The sequence below is a fragment of the Chiloscyllium plagiosum genome, unplaced genomic scaffold (genome assembly GCF_037043375.1).
Source record: "Chiloscyllium plagiosum isolate Xiang-an unplaced genomic scaffold, Cpla_swu_hap1 HiC_scaffold_23, whole genome shotgun sequence".
NCBI lineage: Eukaryota > Metazoa > Chordata > Chondrichthyes > Orectolobiformes > Hemiscylliidae > Chiloscyllium > Chiloscyllium plagiosum.
Genome location: NW_028270161.1, coordinates 18,874,838 through 18,890,354, shown reverse-complemented (window position 1 = coordinate 18,890,354; position 15,517 = coordinate 18,874,838). Strand labels below are relative to the sequence as shown.

The 15,517-nt window shown below is 41.2% G+C and overlaps 1 protein-coding gene across 3 annotated transcripts in view; it reads left to right on the top strand.

Moving 5' to 3' along the window:
* The window catches only part of tspan33a (tetraspanin 33a), a 46,582-nt gene extending 32,782 nt beyond the window's left edge, over positions 1-13,800 (top strand). For all 3 annotated transcript variants that reach the window (XM_043713985.2, XM_043713984.2, XM_087999424.1), the window contains 6 exons: positions 38-165; positions 1,420-1,494; positions 5,956-6,051; positions 7,442-7,567; positions 10,353-10,514; positions 12,696-13,800. In XM_043713985.2, the coding sequence (XP_043569920.1) occupies positions 46-165; positions 1,420-1,494; positions 5,956-6,051; positions 7,442-7,567; positions 10,353-10,514; positions 12,696-12,797 (681 nt within the window). In that variant the 5' untranslated portion in view covers positions 38-45 and the 3' untranslated portion in view covers positions 12,798-13,800. The remainder of the gene's footprint in view (positions 1-37; positions 166-1,419; positions 1,495-5,955; positions 6,052-7,441; positions 7,568-10,352; positions 10,515-12,695) is intronic.
* The last annotated feature ends 1,717 nt before the right edge of the window (positions 13,801-15,517 follow it).

The window sequence follows — 15,517 nt, the reverse complement described above, 5'->3', positions numbered from 1 at the left end:
ATAGTTATGGGTGACAAAACTTTTCCATATTTTTCAGAGGCTGCCATGGCCTGCCTTGCAGTGGACCCTGCCATCCTCCTCATCGTGGTAGGTGCACTTATGTTCCTGATCACATTCTGCGGCTGTATAGGATCGCTGCGTGAGAACATCTGCCTCCTTCAGACGGTAAGTGACACTTATCAGGCTGGGGGATGTGCCCATCTGTGTTGTAACAGAGTAGAGGGTAGGACTTGCTTCACTGAGAAATGGGGCTAAAGTTGAGCTGCTGCTGCTGTCAGGACCCCTCTCCCTCTATCAACTTTGATAATTATCCTACAATTTACTTTGCCCAGACTTGAGGGTGGGAAGGTCCAAGAGTGATGAGGGATTCTCTGGAAGACTTTTATGTTGTAACCCTTGTCACTGGTATCGTCAATGGCAGGAAATTGAATAAAATTTTCAGATAATCAAAATCTCTGTATTATGAACTAAGGATAGTAATAACACTTTTATAAGGGTATAAGTGAGTGGAATGGGCAGACACGTGGCAGTGAGATGAAATGTAGGGAATTATGAAGTGATCTGCTTTGTTAAGAAAACAAGGAGAAACTATATTAAGTAGAGGGCACACTTCGAAAGGGGGAGGGTCCTGGGAATAAATGTACACAAACCTATGAAGGTAGGACAGCTTGAGAAAGTATTTATTAAAGTTTGTGGAATCCTGGGCTGTACAAATAAGAGACATGGAGTACAAGACCAAGAAAGTTCTGAGACAGCTGTTTGTAGACAGTTGGAATATCCTGTCCAGTGTGTGCCAGCACTACCCAGAAAGAATGGGAAGGCTTCAGAGAGAGTGCTAAAAAGAATCACAATAAAACTTCTGTGGCTGAGACCCTTTGGTTGCAAAGATGGATTGGTAAAGAGATTTGATAGAGATTTTCAAATTATAAATTGGACAGAGTAGACCAGCAGAAATTGTTCAAATCATGGAAGGGTCAAAGAACCAGAAGCTTTCATAGGTGATGGGCAAAGGAAACAACAATAATACCCAAGAGAATCTTTTGAGCAGTGAGAGTTTAGGATCTGGAATGCCAGCCCTGCATATATTCGATCGTACTTTTCAAAGAAGATTTAGAAAATTATCTGAAAAATTAATTGCGGGCTCTGGGGAAGGGATGGGGGTGTTGTCCTTGTGACAGCCAGCATGAACATTATAGTCCAAATGGTTTCTTTCGGAGTTTCTATTCTATAAAGTATTAGTTTAGGGCAATTGAGGCAGCTGTTGATTTATGGGGCTTGGGCTGCTTTGATGGTCAGTCTTTATTACAGTTTTACCTATCTTTATCTACTACCCAGTACCACTTGCCCCCTTGATTGCCAGTGCGCTCCAACACTCACACTGCTATTCTGATTTTGATTTGTTGTGATTTGATTTTCCAGTTCTCTATCTGCCTGACACTGATTTTTTTGCTACAATTGGTTGCCGGCGTTCTAGGCTTTGTCTTTTCCGATAAGGTATGCTTTTATTTTTTTCAATGCATCTGGAAAGGAAGGGTTGGGGAAGGGAATGGGGGAATGGAGATGGAAATAGCTGAGATAAATGAGGAAATTGTGATCCAGTGATATCAATATGGGATTTAAGACTGGGACTCGTTGGAGAAATGGAGAAGGTTGTAGGAAATGTGATGATGTTGGGGAATGGATGATGGATGAGTTCTGAGGTGAACACGGGTAAGTTGGATGAGCAGATGATTGTTTATATGGAACTTGAGGGGCATAAGGGGTAAGTGTTTAAAGTCTAAATCAGTGTAAAGATTCATATTTGCTTCTCACTTTACCAAATGTGTGGTATGTGTATTACTGGTTACAAGAGGATTAGCATTGAGCTGATGATGTAGTTAAGCATCCGCGGTATTTGGGCTGAAAGCTGCTTTCAACCTGTGTAAAACGCATCCATGTGATTGATCAGCTGAAAGCAAAGCAAGATTTTGAAATCATAACCACTGCTTTCAGAGAAAAGAGACTTGATACTGTTGAAAGCCAGTGAAACTGCATTATAGAATCATACAGCACGGAAACAGACCCTTCAGTCCAACCATAATCTCAAACTAAACTAGTCCCAACTGCCTGCACTTGGCATACATCTCTCCAAACATTTCTTGTTCATGTACATATCCAAATGTCTTTTAAATGTAACTGTACTCATATCCACCACTTTCCCTGGAAGTTCATTCGACGCACAAACCACTCTGTGTAAACAAAAGTTGCCCCTTATGTCATTTTTAAATCTTTCTCCTGTCGTCTTCGGAATATGCTCCCTCGGTCTTGAAATCCCTCCTAATGAAAAGACTCCTGCCATTCACCTTATCCATGCCCCTCATGATTTTATAAACCTCTGTAAGGTTACCCCTCAACCTTCTACACTCACTTGAAAATAGTCCCAGCCTATCCAGCCTCTCCTTGTAACTCTCTGCAGCAATAGTCTTGCATATTTTGAATATGTATTGGTTTTACAGTCTGATGCAGACTGCCTGAGTGAGCTGTAAGTTCTTCCTGGACTGCCACCTGTGCTCCCAGAGCAGCTACACATTCAGACATCCTTTCACCAGCGTCAACCTCGAAGAATTCTGAGCATCTGACTGAACGTTTGCAGGCTTTTCAAACTATAACTTAGATTAGATTCCCCACAGTATGGAAACAGGCCCTTTGGCCCAACAAGTCCACACCAACTCTCTGAAGAATAACCTCTCCAGACCCATTCCCCTATCTCTGTTTACCCCTGACTAATGCACCTACCGCTATGGGCAATTGAGCATGGCCAATTCGCCTGACCTGCACATCTTTGGACTGTGGGAGGAAACCGGGGCACCCGGAGGAAACCCACGCAGACACTGGGAGAATGTGGAAACTCTACACAGTCACCCGAGGTGGGAATCGAACCCAGATTGCTGGCGCTGTGAGGCTGCAATGTTAACACTGTGCCACCCTCATAACCTTTAGTAAGTTTTTGGATATGCATGGTACTAACATTTAGATGTTATGAGAGGTGTTGGAGCTTTCTTTTCCTTCACTGTGATCCCATCTGTCATGAAATTTAATGTATTAGAGTTGCTTACTTGGCCATGTGGAGAGTTGAGCGTTAACTATGGTGGTGTTGAATTGGAATCGCGTGTAGATTAGAAGTAGGCCATTCAGCGTATTGAGTCTGCACTACCATTCACTGAGATCACAGCTGATCTGATAATCCTCAACTCCATTTTCCTGCCCTTTCTTCATAACACTTGATCCCTTTACGGATTAAAAATCTGTCTGTTTCAACCTTGAATATACTTAATGACCAATGTCAACAGCCCTCTGTGGTAAAGAATTTTACAGATTCATTAACTGGCTGAAGAAGATGCCACTATTTCCATCATCAGCTAGAGAAGCGATTCAGACTGTCAGATTTGCAGTGATTCACTTCCACAGCACACTGCATTTACGGTTTCTGTCCCTGAAGGACATTGTAGGAGCAATTGAGTTTTTACAACAACTTAACTGTTTCATGGTCACGTTTTGGTGGTTCCAGTTTTTTATTCATTATGTTTAGTGTGCTAGTGTCCAGTAACACAGCTCCACTATCTTCTGTGCGCTAATTCATTCTACATTGATCTGTGGAGAATTAATAAACAATGAACTTACTTGGTCAACCCTTTTGTGTTCCTGTCACATACCAGAATGGAGCATATATACTGCAATAGGGGAAGTGCCTCAAAACTGGGAATCTTGCTGTTTTTGCTGGACTATTACTCAGCTGTTGTGTGGTACACTGCTTGGTTACTGAATGTTCTGTAATGTCTTCACACCAGCTCCATTTTAGTTGGAGGAACTGTTAGATTATTGTTTATAGATGTGTGGAAATTAGTTCTATTTCCCCCTTTCAGTTCTACTAACAAAGAAATTCTCATAAAAGCTCGCATGCAGGCACATCAAATTACATTGACCTATTGCTGTACTTAAAACCAGTTTGGCCTAAGTAATCTGTACTGGTTATCTTGCTGTTTGCATACCCTTCAATTTTCTTCTCATTTGCCTTTCTAGTCTTCAATGTATCTATGCTATTTTCTTTAATTATTCCCTGTAATAGCAAGTTCACATTCAAATTTCTGCTGAATTCTGTGTTGATTTCTAAATTTGGTCTCTTCAAGTGGATACATCTTCTATGTCTTACATTCATATTTTTAAAGCACACTATCAAGTCACTGTCTGTCTTTTTTCCCTGGAGAAGGAACTCCAGCCCACTCAATCTTTCATGATAAATCTTCCTTTGTGTGTTAAATTTTATAAATCTTCCTAGTGCCCCTCTCTTTTTCCTAATATGGAGACCAGATCTGTTCATAGAATTCTAACTATATTACAACATTTACAATATTTTTGTGTAGGCAGGGGAAGAAACTGGGAAATGTAGTCCAAGGATTCTTCTCAAGTTCCATTAATCTGCTCTCTGCTGGTTCATTCTGGAAGTGCAGGATGCTGTGGAAGTGAATCACTGCAAATCTGACAGTTTGAATCTCTTCTTTAGCTGATAGTGGCAATATAGTGGAAACAGACCCTTCAGTCCACACAGTCCATGCCAATTATAATCCCAAACCTGCCTGAACTTGTCCTATAGCCCTTCATACCTTTCTTATTTGTGTACTTCTTCCAGTGTCTTTTCAGGTTTCCTCCCACAGTCCCAAGATGTGCGGGTTAGGTGAATTGGCCATGCTAAATTGTTCATAGTGTTAGGTGCATTAGTCAGAGGGAAATTGGTCTGGGTGGGTTACTCTTCAGAGGGTCGTTATAGACTGGTTGGGCCGAAGGGCCTGTTTCCACACTGTAGGGAATCTAATCTAAACTGAGCAAACTGTGCCCGCATCCACTACTTAATCTGGAAGTTCATTCCACACACGAACCACTCTTGAATAAAAGTTGCCCCTCATCTTCTCTTTAAATCTTTCTCCTCTCACCTTAAAAATATGCTCCCTAATTTTGTAATTCCCTCACTGTAAGGAAAAGACACCTGCCTATCACCTTATCTATACCCCTCATGATTTTAAAAACTTCTATAAGGTCACCCATCAACCTCCTATGCTCCAGTGGAAAAAGTCCCAGTTAATCCAGCCTCTCCCTTTTAACTCAAGCTTTCTATTCCAGGCAACATCCTGGTGAATCTTTTCTGAACCCTCTCCAACTTGGTATTATCCTTCCTCTGACAGGGCAACCACAATTGGGCACTGCACTCCATAAGAAGCCCCAATGACATCCTGAAAAACCTCAACACTGACATCCCAACACCTGTACACTACATTTTGAGCAATGAAGCCAAGCGTGCCAAATGCCCTAATCATCCTGTCTGTATGTGACACAAACTTCAAAGAACTACGTACCTAGTGGTGTCTTCTGAGCCACGACCATCTGCTAAAGGTGGTTTTTGCTCTGCCCAATTTGTAGTCGTTTTCTAGACCACTTCAGCAAGCATTAAAGTCGATCACATTATGGGACTGGAATCATGTGTAGGCTGAACTGGGCAAAAGTGACAGATTTCCTTCCCAAGGTGACCTGTTAGTTGCTAAGTCAATCCAATTGCTTTGTTGCCATTCTCCCTGGCATCAGCTTTATATTTCTAAATGCTATTACTTACATTTAGGAACTTGAATTCAGTTTTATGTTGGAATTTGAACTGGCCTTCGCTGAAGTTAGTAGTCCTGTGTCCTCATTCCTGTACCCTTACATATTGAGCAGATAATGACTATGGAAGATTAAGCTTGATAGGAAAGTAATGGGTGGGTTCTTAAGGTGGACACCCAGAAAAGAGTCTTTTTACATATTTTATATCTTCATGCCCACAAGTAGCAGTCCAGCTGGGTTTATTAAGTGGCTAAGGGGAGGCCTTACTTGATAAATTGGAGTTATGTCTGTCATTAATTCCCAAATATTCTCTTGTTTCTAACACAGGCCCGATCAAAGGTCAGTGAGATCATTGACAGTGCAATAGTCCACTATCGAGACGACCTAGATCTCCAAAATCTCATCGACTATGGGCAGAAGCAGGTACAGTGCCATGTGGTCATAAACTCTCTCCATTAAATTACTTGTAATCTGATCAGTATCCTTGTGTCACTCACACTCCAATTTCTTTTTACAATCTTCCTTTCTTACCCCTCACTTGCACTGAGTTGCTTCTTAACATACATTGTGAAATACCATTGCCACACGATTAACAAAGTGCTGAAGCATTGATGTTTGAGTTATTGAGGCCTTCAAAAGAGAAACATAGTCTTGGAGACAATGAAGTAATTTAGTTGTAAATAATGTACAGCTGGATTCGACAATTTGTTGAAACAATCATTTACTCAATCTTTCAATTTTAGATTTCAATCGGCAGCAATAATCTTAAAAATTCAGATATAATGTAAAAATGTAAACTTTATTAAGAATGGATTCCCTTTCTACTTCACAATCTTAACCTCCAGTCAGTTAATTTGACATGTTCAGCCTGTAGGCATAATGGAGAATTTTATTTGGATTTTTCTGTCCTGATCTCCTTTTTGACATAAGTTACAGAATCTCTACAGGACGGAAATAGGCCATTTGGCCTATTGAGTTCAGACTAACCTTCCAAAGAGCATTCCACCTGGACCAAGCACCCTACCTTACCCTATCCCCGTAATCCTGCATTAACAACCTGTGTAACTGTACATCCAAGGTCCTTCTACACCACAATGCTGCTTGTTTCCCTATTTTGTTTCCAAAATGCAAAATGTAACACGTTCATGGAACGTACCAGCCCATTCCATTTATATCCTTTGTAGTTTTTCATAATATTATAACTGTCATCTAACTTTGTCATCCACTATTTTTATATTGGGTTCTGATGCTTTGTTTTCTTATTCATTTAAGGTCAATTCACTTGCATTTTAAAAAAAAGCCCTGAATATGGGTGTCACTGGCAAAGTTGACACTTATCATTTGCCATCCCTAATTGTGCCAGGGAGGGGGATGGTGAGCACCCTCTTGAGCCACTGAGGCCCTTGATATAAAGATGCACACTCTCTGTAAGAGAGGGGTTTTCAAGATTTTGACCCAGCGACAATCAAGGAAAGCCTAAGTTCAAATCAGGATGATATGACTTGGATCCCACTGCAGATATTTTGGCATATAACCTAGGCTGATAATCTAGTGCCGTACTGATGGGATGCTGCACTGTCAGAGATACCATCGTTCAGATGAGATGTTAAACTGATGTCCCAAGTACTCCCTCTAGGAAAAGTGCAAAGGTTGGCGAGCAAGCAACAATTGAGACAAACCCCACTGGGGATCGGCACTTTCAGGGGAGGAGGCTGGGGAAAAGGACATGCGGTCCAACACTGAGAGCAAAAGGCACTAATCTGTTTGTCTTCCTTCTGCTGCTGTGTTCCCGACTTTTTTTTTGGCTCCACAGTTCAGCTGTTGTGGGGGAATCTCATACAAGGACTGGAGCCACAATATGTACTTCAACTGCACGGAAGAGAACCCCAGCCGGGAACGCTGCTCCGTCCCCTATTCGTGCTGCCTGCGCTCTAAAGAGGTAAGTACACTAATGCTGATGAATACTGATAGACAGGCTGCAGTCCTGTTCCTAAATTAATAATGATACAAGCACACAGTCAAAGAGCAAGAACAAAATACTGAAGATGCTGAAAATTTGAAATAAAAATGAGAAAATCCTGGAAACACTCAGCAGGTCAGACAAAGAACATTGGTAAGTTTATTAAGGATTAAATGTAATACATATACCCAACCTTCAGATTATAATGGATACTTTCTACAGGCTATACTCCCATCAAAGTTAGTTTGGTTCAACCCTCCATATTGCACCCTCCATCATCTCACCTCATAATACAGTGGTTTCACTTTTATACAAAGACCATTAGAGTATCTCATCCATGATTGAAGCTTATTACTTTGAAGAAAAAGTGTAATTAGTCTGAGAATAAATACCAATAACAAAGTGAGCATGGAGCTGTTACCACTGGAAGAGACATAGTCTAATAGTCTATGCATTCTTCTTTGGAAGTTATTTGATATTTGACATCGTCATTCCAACCCCTACCATAGTCCTTGTCCAGTCAGAGCACAGCAAGTTTGAATATACCATCGATAATCTTTTAATTAGGTCGGTTTAAGGCATGGAAGAATTTCAGCTACATTCCAACATTCTTGTTTGTTGGCCAAGATCAGCTGCTCTGCTTTATTCAGATTCTCATGTAATAAACTCTGCAATGCATTATCACTGGTGATAGAATCTTCTTTCTGTCCATACTGTCCACAACTACAATCACATACCAGCTTGGTAAAGTTTTTTCAACAATGAACACAATGAGTTCCTGCTTCCAATATCCCATATCGGGAAATTCACCTTTTTCCCAATTTACTGTCAGTTGTAGGTGATGTGCACACAAGTTCATCAACATACTGGTTTTGCACCCATTTAATGTGCCAGATACGTTCTCCAAATAAACTACCATGTCCAATTAAAGGTACAGTAAGGATTAACCTGAAAGTTTCTCGATCTCAAGGACAATAACCCCAATGTTTCCAATCTCTATATACATAATCACTAAAGCAGTTCAGTTCTGTACAGTGACATATGAAGAAACAAGCAAACATTGGAGTTTGACACTATCCAACAAACCAATCAAAGGCATTTCTTCCTTGTACAAGGCTATATTTATGTATTTGAGGCATCAGGAGGGTCCAGTAACTGAACAGGCCTCCAATTAACTTTGGCTGAAAGACTTTGGATGGTGTTTTTTTTTAAACCCGTGTGCCTTGACAGCAACTACACCAAGTTTTAGTGCATCCCTCAGCATGTAGTCCTGGACCTTGGAATGTGACAAATGATCAAGGTCTTCCAGAGAAAGGAGTTGACCAACACTTTTTGGGCAGTCCAAAGAGCATCTTTCAGAGTTGATGGCCCTCCAGACACAGTTGATGTTTGTCTTAGTCTGTTCCCCAGGACACACATCATCGAGCACAGAATCCTGCACTACAGAGCTGCTCAAAACTAATCTTGACAAAAATCACTGCATCTTTCTCCAGACTTTTTTTGCAAAGGCATGTTCCAGCAGGAGATGTATGATCGTTTCTATCCCCCCACAGCAGCTTTGAGGGCAGCATGCAGTGGTGTAGTCGTATACTTTGCCTGTGGGCAGGAGTTACAGGAAATTCAGAGTAACAGTTCTGGTCACCACACTGTGGAAGAATTGTTACTACACAAGAGAATGCTGAAGGGATTCACCAGGATATTGCCTGGGCTGGGATGTTTCTACAATGAAGAAAGACTCAATAGGCAGGAGTGTTTTTCTTTGAGCAGTGAAGGCTGAGGGGGAGATCTGATCAGGGTATGTAATGTTCTGAGAGGCAGAAGCTGGATGGGGAGAGATGTTTTCCCCATAGTACAGGGGTCAATAACCAGGGGCTCAGTTTAAGGTAAGGAACAAGAAAGTTTACAAGAGATTTGAGGAAAACATTTTTCACCCAGAGGGTTGTGGGTATCTGGAATTCACTTAAATGTAAGAAGTATTTGGATGAAATGCCATAGCATACAAGGCCAAATGCTGGGAAATGGGATTAGAATAGATAAATGCATGATGACTGACAGGACATGATTGGCCAAAGGGCTGCTTTCTGTGCTGTAAAAGCTCTGACTACAGTAGTTAGAGTAGCTTCAGTTGGGTGGGGAGATTGGGAACATTGGAGTCCTTAGGACAAAGCTTTAGAGAACATTTGGCACATGAAGGGTTTTGAGAGAGTAAATGTTGAGAAATTGTGGTAAGCAAATTAGTAACCTGAAAATACAAGTTTTTTTAATGTAACAAACAAAGAAAGAGGTGACTCGAGAAAAAAGACCTTTCTACAGTGAGTTATTATGAGCTGGGATGCATCACTTAAAAGGGCAGCGGATGTAGACTGTAATAATCTTTTACCAAAGAAAATTGGATCATATATAAAGGATCAAAATTTATTGGGTTTTGGGGAGAAGGGAGCTATTGGATCGCCATACCAAAGAGTTAGCCCAGAAACGATGAGCCAAATGGATTCCTTCTAATCTGTATTTTTCTATGATCCTCTATCCTACAGAAGATTATCCAATGTATAGTTTCTGATAGTTACTGTCTCACAGATTAAGTGCACATATCACAGATATTGCTATTTGGAGCAAATGGAAGAATAAAACTGCTTACAAAGTAGACACAGCATCAAGTGTATCTATCTGAATAGGGTTTGTGGAAATGTGAAAAAGCTGAATACACATGCTTCTCTCTTATGGTGCACTTGCCATCTCTGACCCCTGTGTCCTTCCAATGCAGAAGGTGATCAACACCATGTGTGGCCATGGGATGCAGGACCTGGACTATTTGGCAGCGGAAGAATACATCTACACCAATGGTTGCATTGACAAGCTAGTCAACTGGATCCATAGCAATCTCTTCCTGTTGGGAGGAGTAGCCCTGGGCTTTGCTATCCCACAGGTCAGTATCACATCCACTTAATCTCACCTCCATGGAACCTGTTCCACCATTCATGGTTGATCTGTATCTATTAATTACCCTTGCCTACCAAAAACGTATTACGTATTGAAACACAGGTTTTCAATTGATGCAGTCCCACGAGGGGTCGGGTTTGTTCCTGTGTGTGTGGGGTGCGGGGGAGGAGGTGTAGAATTCCTCTAGCCATAAAAACTTAAGACCCCTTGTTCTGCAGTCCCCACCAAGAGAAACTAATTTCTCGGTCATATACTCTACCAAATCCTTTAATCATCTTCAGCTTCTTAACTGGGTCATCTGTAACCTTTTATACTGAAAGAAGACCATAAAACATGGGAGCAGAATTAATTTAGCCATTGAATCTTCTCCACCATTCACTGAGATCATAACTAATCTGATAATCCTCAACTCCACTTGCCTGCGTTTTCCCTATAGCCCTTGACTCCCTTGCTGACTTCAAAATCTGTCAATCTCTGCCTTGAATATACTTAACAACACAGCCTTGACAGCCGACTGCATGTGAATTCCATAGATTCACCACACTCTGGGAGCAAAAATTCCTCATCCATGTTTTAAATGTTTTAAAACCCCTTATTCGGAGATTTTGTCCTTTAGTCCTAGACTCCCACAAGATGAAACAACTTTACCATATTTTTCCTGTCAAGACCCCAAAGAATCTTGCATGTTTCAATAAGATTGCCTTGTTTTTAAATTCATTTGATGTTCAAGCATTTGCTCATGAGTAATAGTTATTGTATTTATTTTCTCTCCTCCTTTTGCCCTTTGATTATTTAGTAACTTTGGAATGGTGTTACTATCTTCTGCAGTGAAGACTGATGCAAAGTGTTTATTCAACTCCTCTTTGCCATTTCATGATTCCACATTATTAGTTCCCAGCCTCATTCTCTAAGGGGCCTATATTCATTTTGGCAGTACTTCACTTTGGAACTAGTATAATCTATACAGTTTATTCTCAGAATTTATCTGTTTTGGGCTCTCGTTGGCATCCCACAATCCCCTGCTATGCCAATCCAGCCATCCCCCTCCCCACCCCACCCCCAAAAAGAATCAACTGCCCAGTACATCTTCCCGTGAACCTTGATGGCAAGCTCTGGGGTAAAAGGAGAGATGATGCTCCTGAGTTTCTTCAGTGACTGGATTGTAATCAGAAGGAGAGATCCAGTGTTATTCATTCTATATTCCCTCCTTGTGTTGCCTTTGACGCAGAGACCAATCTCAGTGTGCCTCCTGGATGCTGAAATCAGCTGGTTCCCATCCAGTGTTAATTTTTGGATGTGCACTGTCCTGCAGTTGAATAGTATCTAGTGGACACCCATCAGGGCGGAGGTATGAGCACCAGTGAAAATTGTCCCCGGCACAAAGGAGAATTGAAGCTGAGAAAAACCTAAGTAAATCTGATGATTCTGGGAGGAAGGTGGAGCAGGCATTCTAAAATAGTGCTTCCATGTGGTAGAAAAGAGCCACAAACCAGGATACGTTTGTCCTACAATGGTTGTGTCATGTGTGTAGATCAAGAGGCTGCTTCCCCTCATGATTGAGAGGAATACTTCAACAATGATGGGGTACCACCAGACAATCTGGAAGGCAGCAATGTCCCTTTAACAAGGAAAGATCTTGCAATTATAATGTTTTTCTCACAATCAGGAAGTCCAAAAGCTCACTAAGTACAGGAGGGCTGTTTAAATGTAGACACTGGTGTAATGTGGGAAAATTGTTAGCTGATTTGTGTACAGGAAGGGACTGATAATAAACGATAATGACCTGATGATGTGATTAGGCTTTGCTTGAGGGATAAATATTGGCCAGTACACCAGAGAGAACACAGTTATAATAGGTTCTTTAAAATCCTTTTGAAAAACTAAGGCCCCAAATGTCTCAACAGAATGTGGGACCTCTGCAGCACTCCCTCAGTGTTGGCTTAGATCATGTGCCCAATTCAATGGAATGGATGTTGAGCTCATGACCTTTTGACATTCTGGTGAGTGTCGCACTGAACTACCACTGTAAATAAGATGATACCAAAAGAATGTGGACAACAAATATGTGAATGTTATTAGCTGCAGAAAACTGTTCCTTTAAGAAAACTGTGTGGGTCTCTCTTCACTTTTTTTTGTTTCTACTTCTCTCTTCGGCTGCCATCTCCAGTTGGTGGGAATTCTTCTCTCCCAGATCCTCATCAACCAGATCAAAGATCAGATTGAACTCCAGAAATACAACAGCCAGCACCGAGCAGACCCATGGTACTGACTCTTCCCTGTTAGTCAACACCCCTCCCCCACCCAACATCGCAGCTATTCTCACATTGGAGGCAGCACACTGTTCCCCTGGAGCCATTTTACAAGCTGCTGACATGAAGAGCAATTGAATTCTGAAGTGCATTGGAAGTGTTTTTTCAGAAAGGACTGTGGTCGATAAGGATGAATAGAAACCACTCAACTTTTCATGTATTGTACACACTGATGACAGGAACTCTGTTTTAAATTAATCTCTCATCTCGGTTATCAATGTCACATTTTAACATTTATTTGTATTGTAAATATCTGGAGTAGGGATTCTGTAATATGACTGCTATATTGAACATCCTGTATTTAAAAAAAAACAAAAAAACTGCAGATGCTGTAAATCAAAAACAAGAATAGAAATTACTGGTAAATCTCAACAGGTCTTGCAGCTTCTGTGTGGAGAAATCAGTGTTAATGGTTTGGGTCCAGTGACCCTTCTTCAGAACTCCAGCATCCTGTATATGTCATTGATACAGTCCAGTTTGCTTTTTTTTTTGCACTTGTATTTTAAGAGATTTATTTGTCTGTTTCTGGGAAGCTGTGCTAATTGATGACCATGTTTGCTGCTGTTTGTGAAATATCTGTGCCCCATCATGCACTCTGTTCCTGTATGTTACTGTTAACCTGTCAGTTTTGTGTTGCTGTCTTACTGTTGTCTCTTAACACATTGTCTTTCTGAGAAAGACAATCTGGGGTGAATTCCGTGCCTCCCAAACATGGCTGGAAGGCATTTAAAATTGTCGATGTGCTTCCTCAGTCATGAACCTAAACCTAGCACTAAAAGAGGGAAGATAATTCCTGACTTATGGTGTTATTGTATTGAAATGGATGTTACAGTGATGTGGCTTTTCCAATTGTATGAGTGTGTTGAGGGGGGTGGTTTGTGTGGATAATGCTGATATCCAATTGTTAATTTAAATTTTTGCTAAATAAAATATTTTTGTCTTTTAATAAAATTTATAAGTTGTTTGCTGTGTTAAAGTACCTTAAATATTTACTTTTGGTTAACTTGAGTCGTCCAAATAATGCAGCATGGGGGTGGAAGTTGTTCCAGCAGATGGTGGAATGACAGAGTTCAGTAATGTGCTCAGCTTCTCAGATTCTACCTTCACAGTTGCAGTTCCTTAGCCAAAAATTCCTAATCTCAGACATGCACTTTCTTGGCTAAAGAGGGAAGGTGGAGAGATCAAAACTGTGCTTAAAGTATAGCCAAATGGCCTACCAGGTTCCCTGTTTGGACTCGCTTATAAGGATATATCAAAAGGTTGGCCAGCCTGGGAGTGGCAGAGAGATTTTTTTTTTTTAAAAACCCTATCAGAGGTGAAGGAAAATGGAGATGGAAACATAGGATATTGTGTTGCCTCAGGTGGCCAGCTATAACCTTTCCTTTACGATTAAGGAAATTTTGTGTTGATCAAGGAATCAATATATACTATGCAGGAGAGTTCTTGCAAGCTATGGAGCTAACTACATCCTTGTTCCCCAAAAGTCCCTGTGGACCGCTCATTGAATGATCTGACCTCTGCTTGAATGATTCCAGTACTTAAGCCTCCAATCATATCGTAGCTTTCCTAAAATCCAGTTTGGTTTCTAGATTGGTGGTGATGGCAAGAAGGGTTAGATTGATGTTAATAAAAATGCGGCCAGGCCAAGAGTCAAAGATCATTTGTTTGAATCTTTTTTTTTCTTTTCTCCTCCCCACCCATTTCAAATCACAATCTATCATTTATCTGTTTGTGTTCCTTCATCCATCACACAAACTATTCAGGGCCCTGCGAAATATTCCAAACAAGTCCTTGTTTAAATCAATCTGTGCGCAATTCATACCACAGGAGATGAACTGGCAATTACATAGAAAATGAGCTTGTTTGTCTGTGCAGGGCCTCCAGCGCTCAGCACTCTCGTCTGGAGAGCCTGTGTGTGTGGTCTGAACCTCTTGCCAACAAGAGGCACTCCCAGCAGCAGCCTGTTGCATCAGTTTTCACTGTCAGCTTTGGCTCAGTTTCCTGCCTGAAAACTTTCCTGTTTTCTTTGTTTCCTAGTCCCACCCACCTCTCCCTCTACTGAAGACTCAGATTTTTGGAGGAGGTGAAATCAGGAGAGGGAGGAACTATTCCACAGTCATTGCTGTCTGTCATCTTTAACTGCACCCTAATGAATGATTGAGAGACCTTGACAGCAGCAGAGATATTCTGCCATGGCAGTCCAATATGGAGTATCCCTGACCTCTTCCCAGTGAGGTAAAAAGTAAGGCGCAATTGTCACAGTGTAAATCTCCTACCAAGAATGAGACCAGTCGACTGTGATGTCCTCACCCAATCACAATACTTGACCTGTACTGTCCAGTGATAATGAGTAGGAGCTTGTGCACTCCCGCATGCAGTCTTTTTGTTTCTTTTTCTTCCCCACACTGGTACGTGCACACAGTGGTGAGTAGGGAATCTGAGGCAATCTTCGCAAATATGATATGTGAAAATTTAAGATTATGCACTCTGGTGAGGAGAGGGATGAGTATTATTTAATTTGGGAAAGGCGGCAGCATGGGGATTTGTGAGTCCGAGTGCATGAAGCACAAAAAGCTACCATCTAAGTTCAGGGGGTAATGGGGAGGCAAATGGAGGGTTGGCCATTATGTCAAAGGGAATGGGGTTTAAAAATAGCAAAGTATTGTTAAAATTGTGCTAG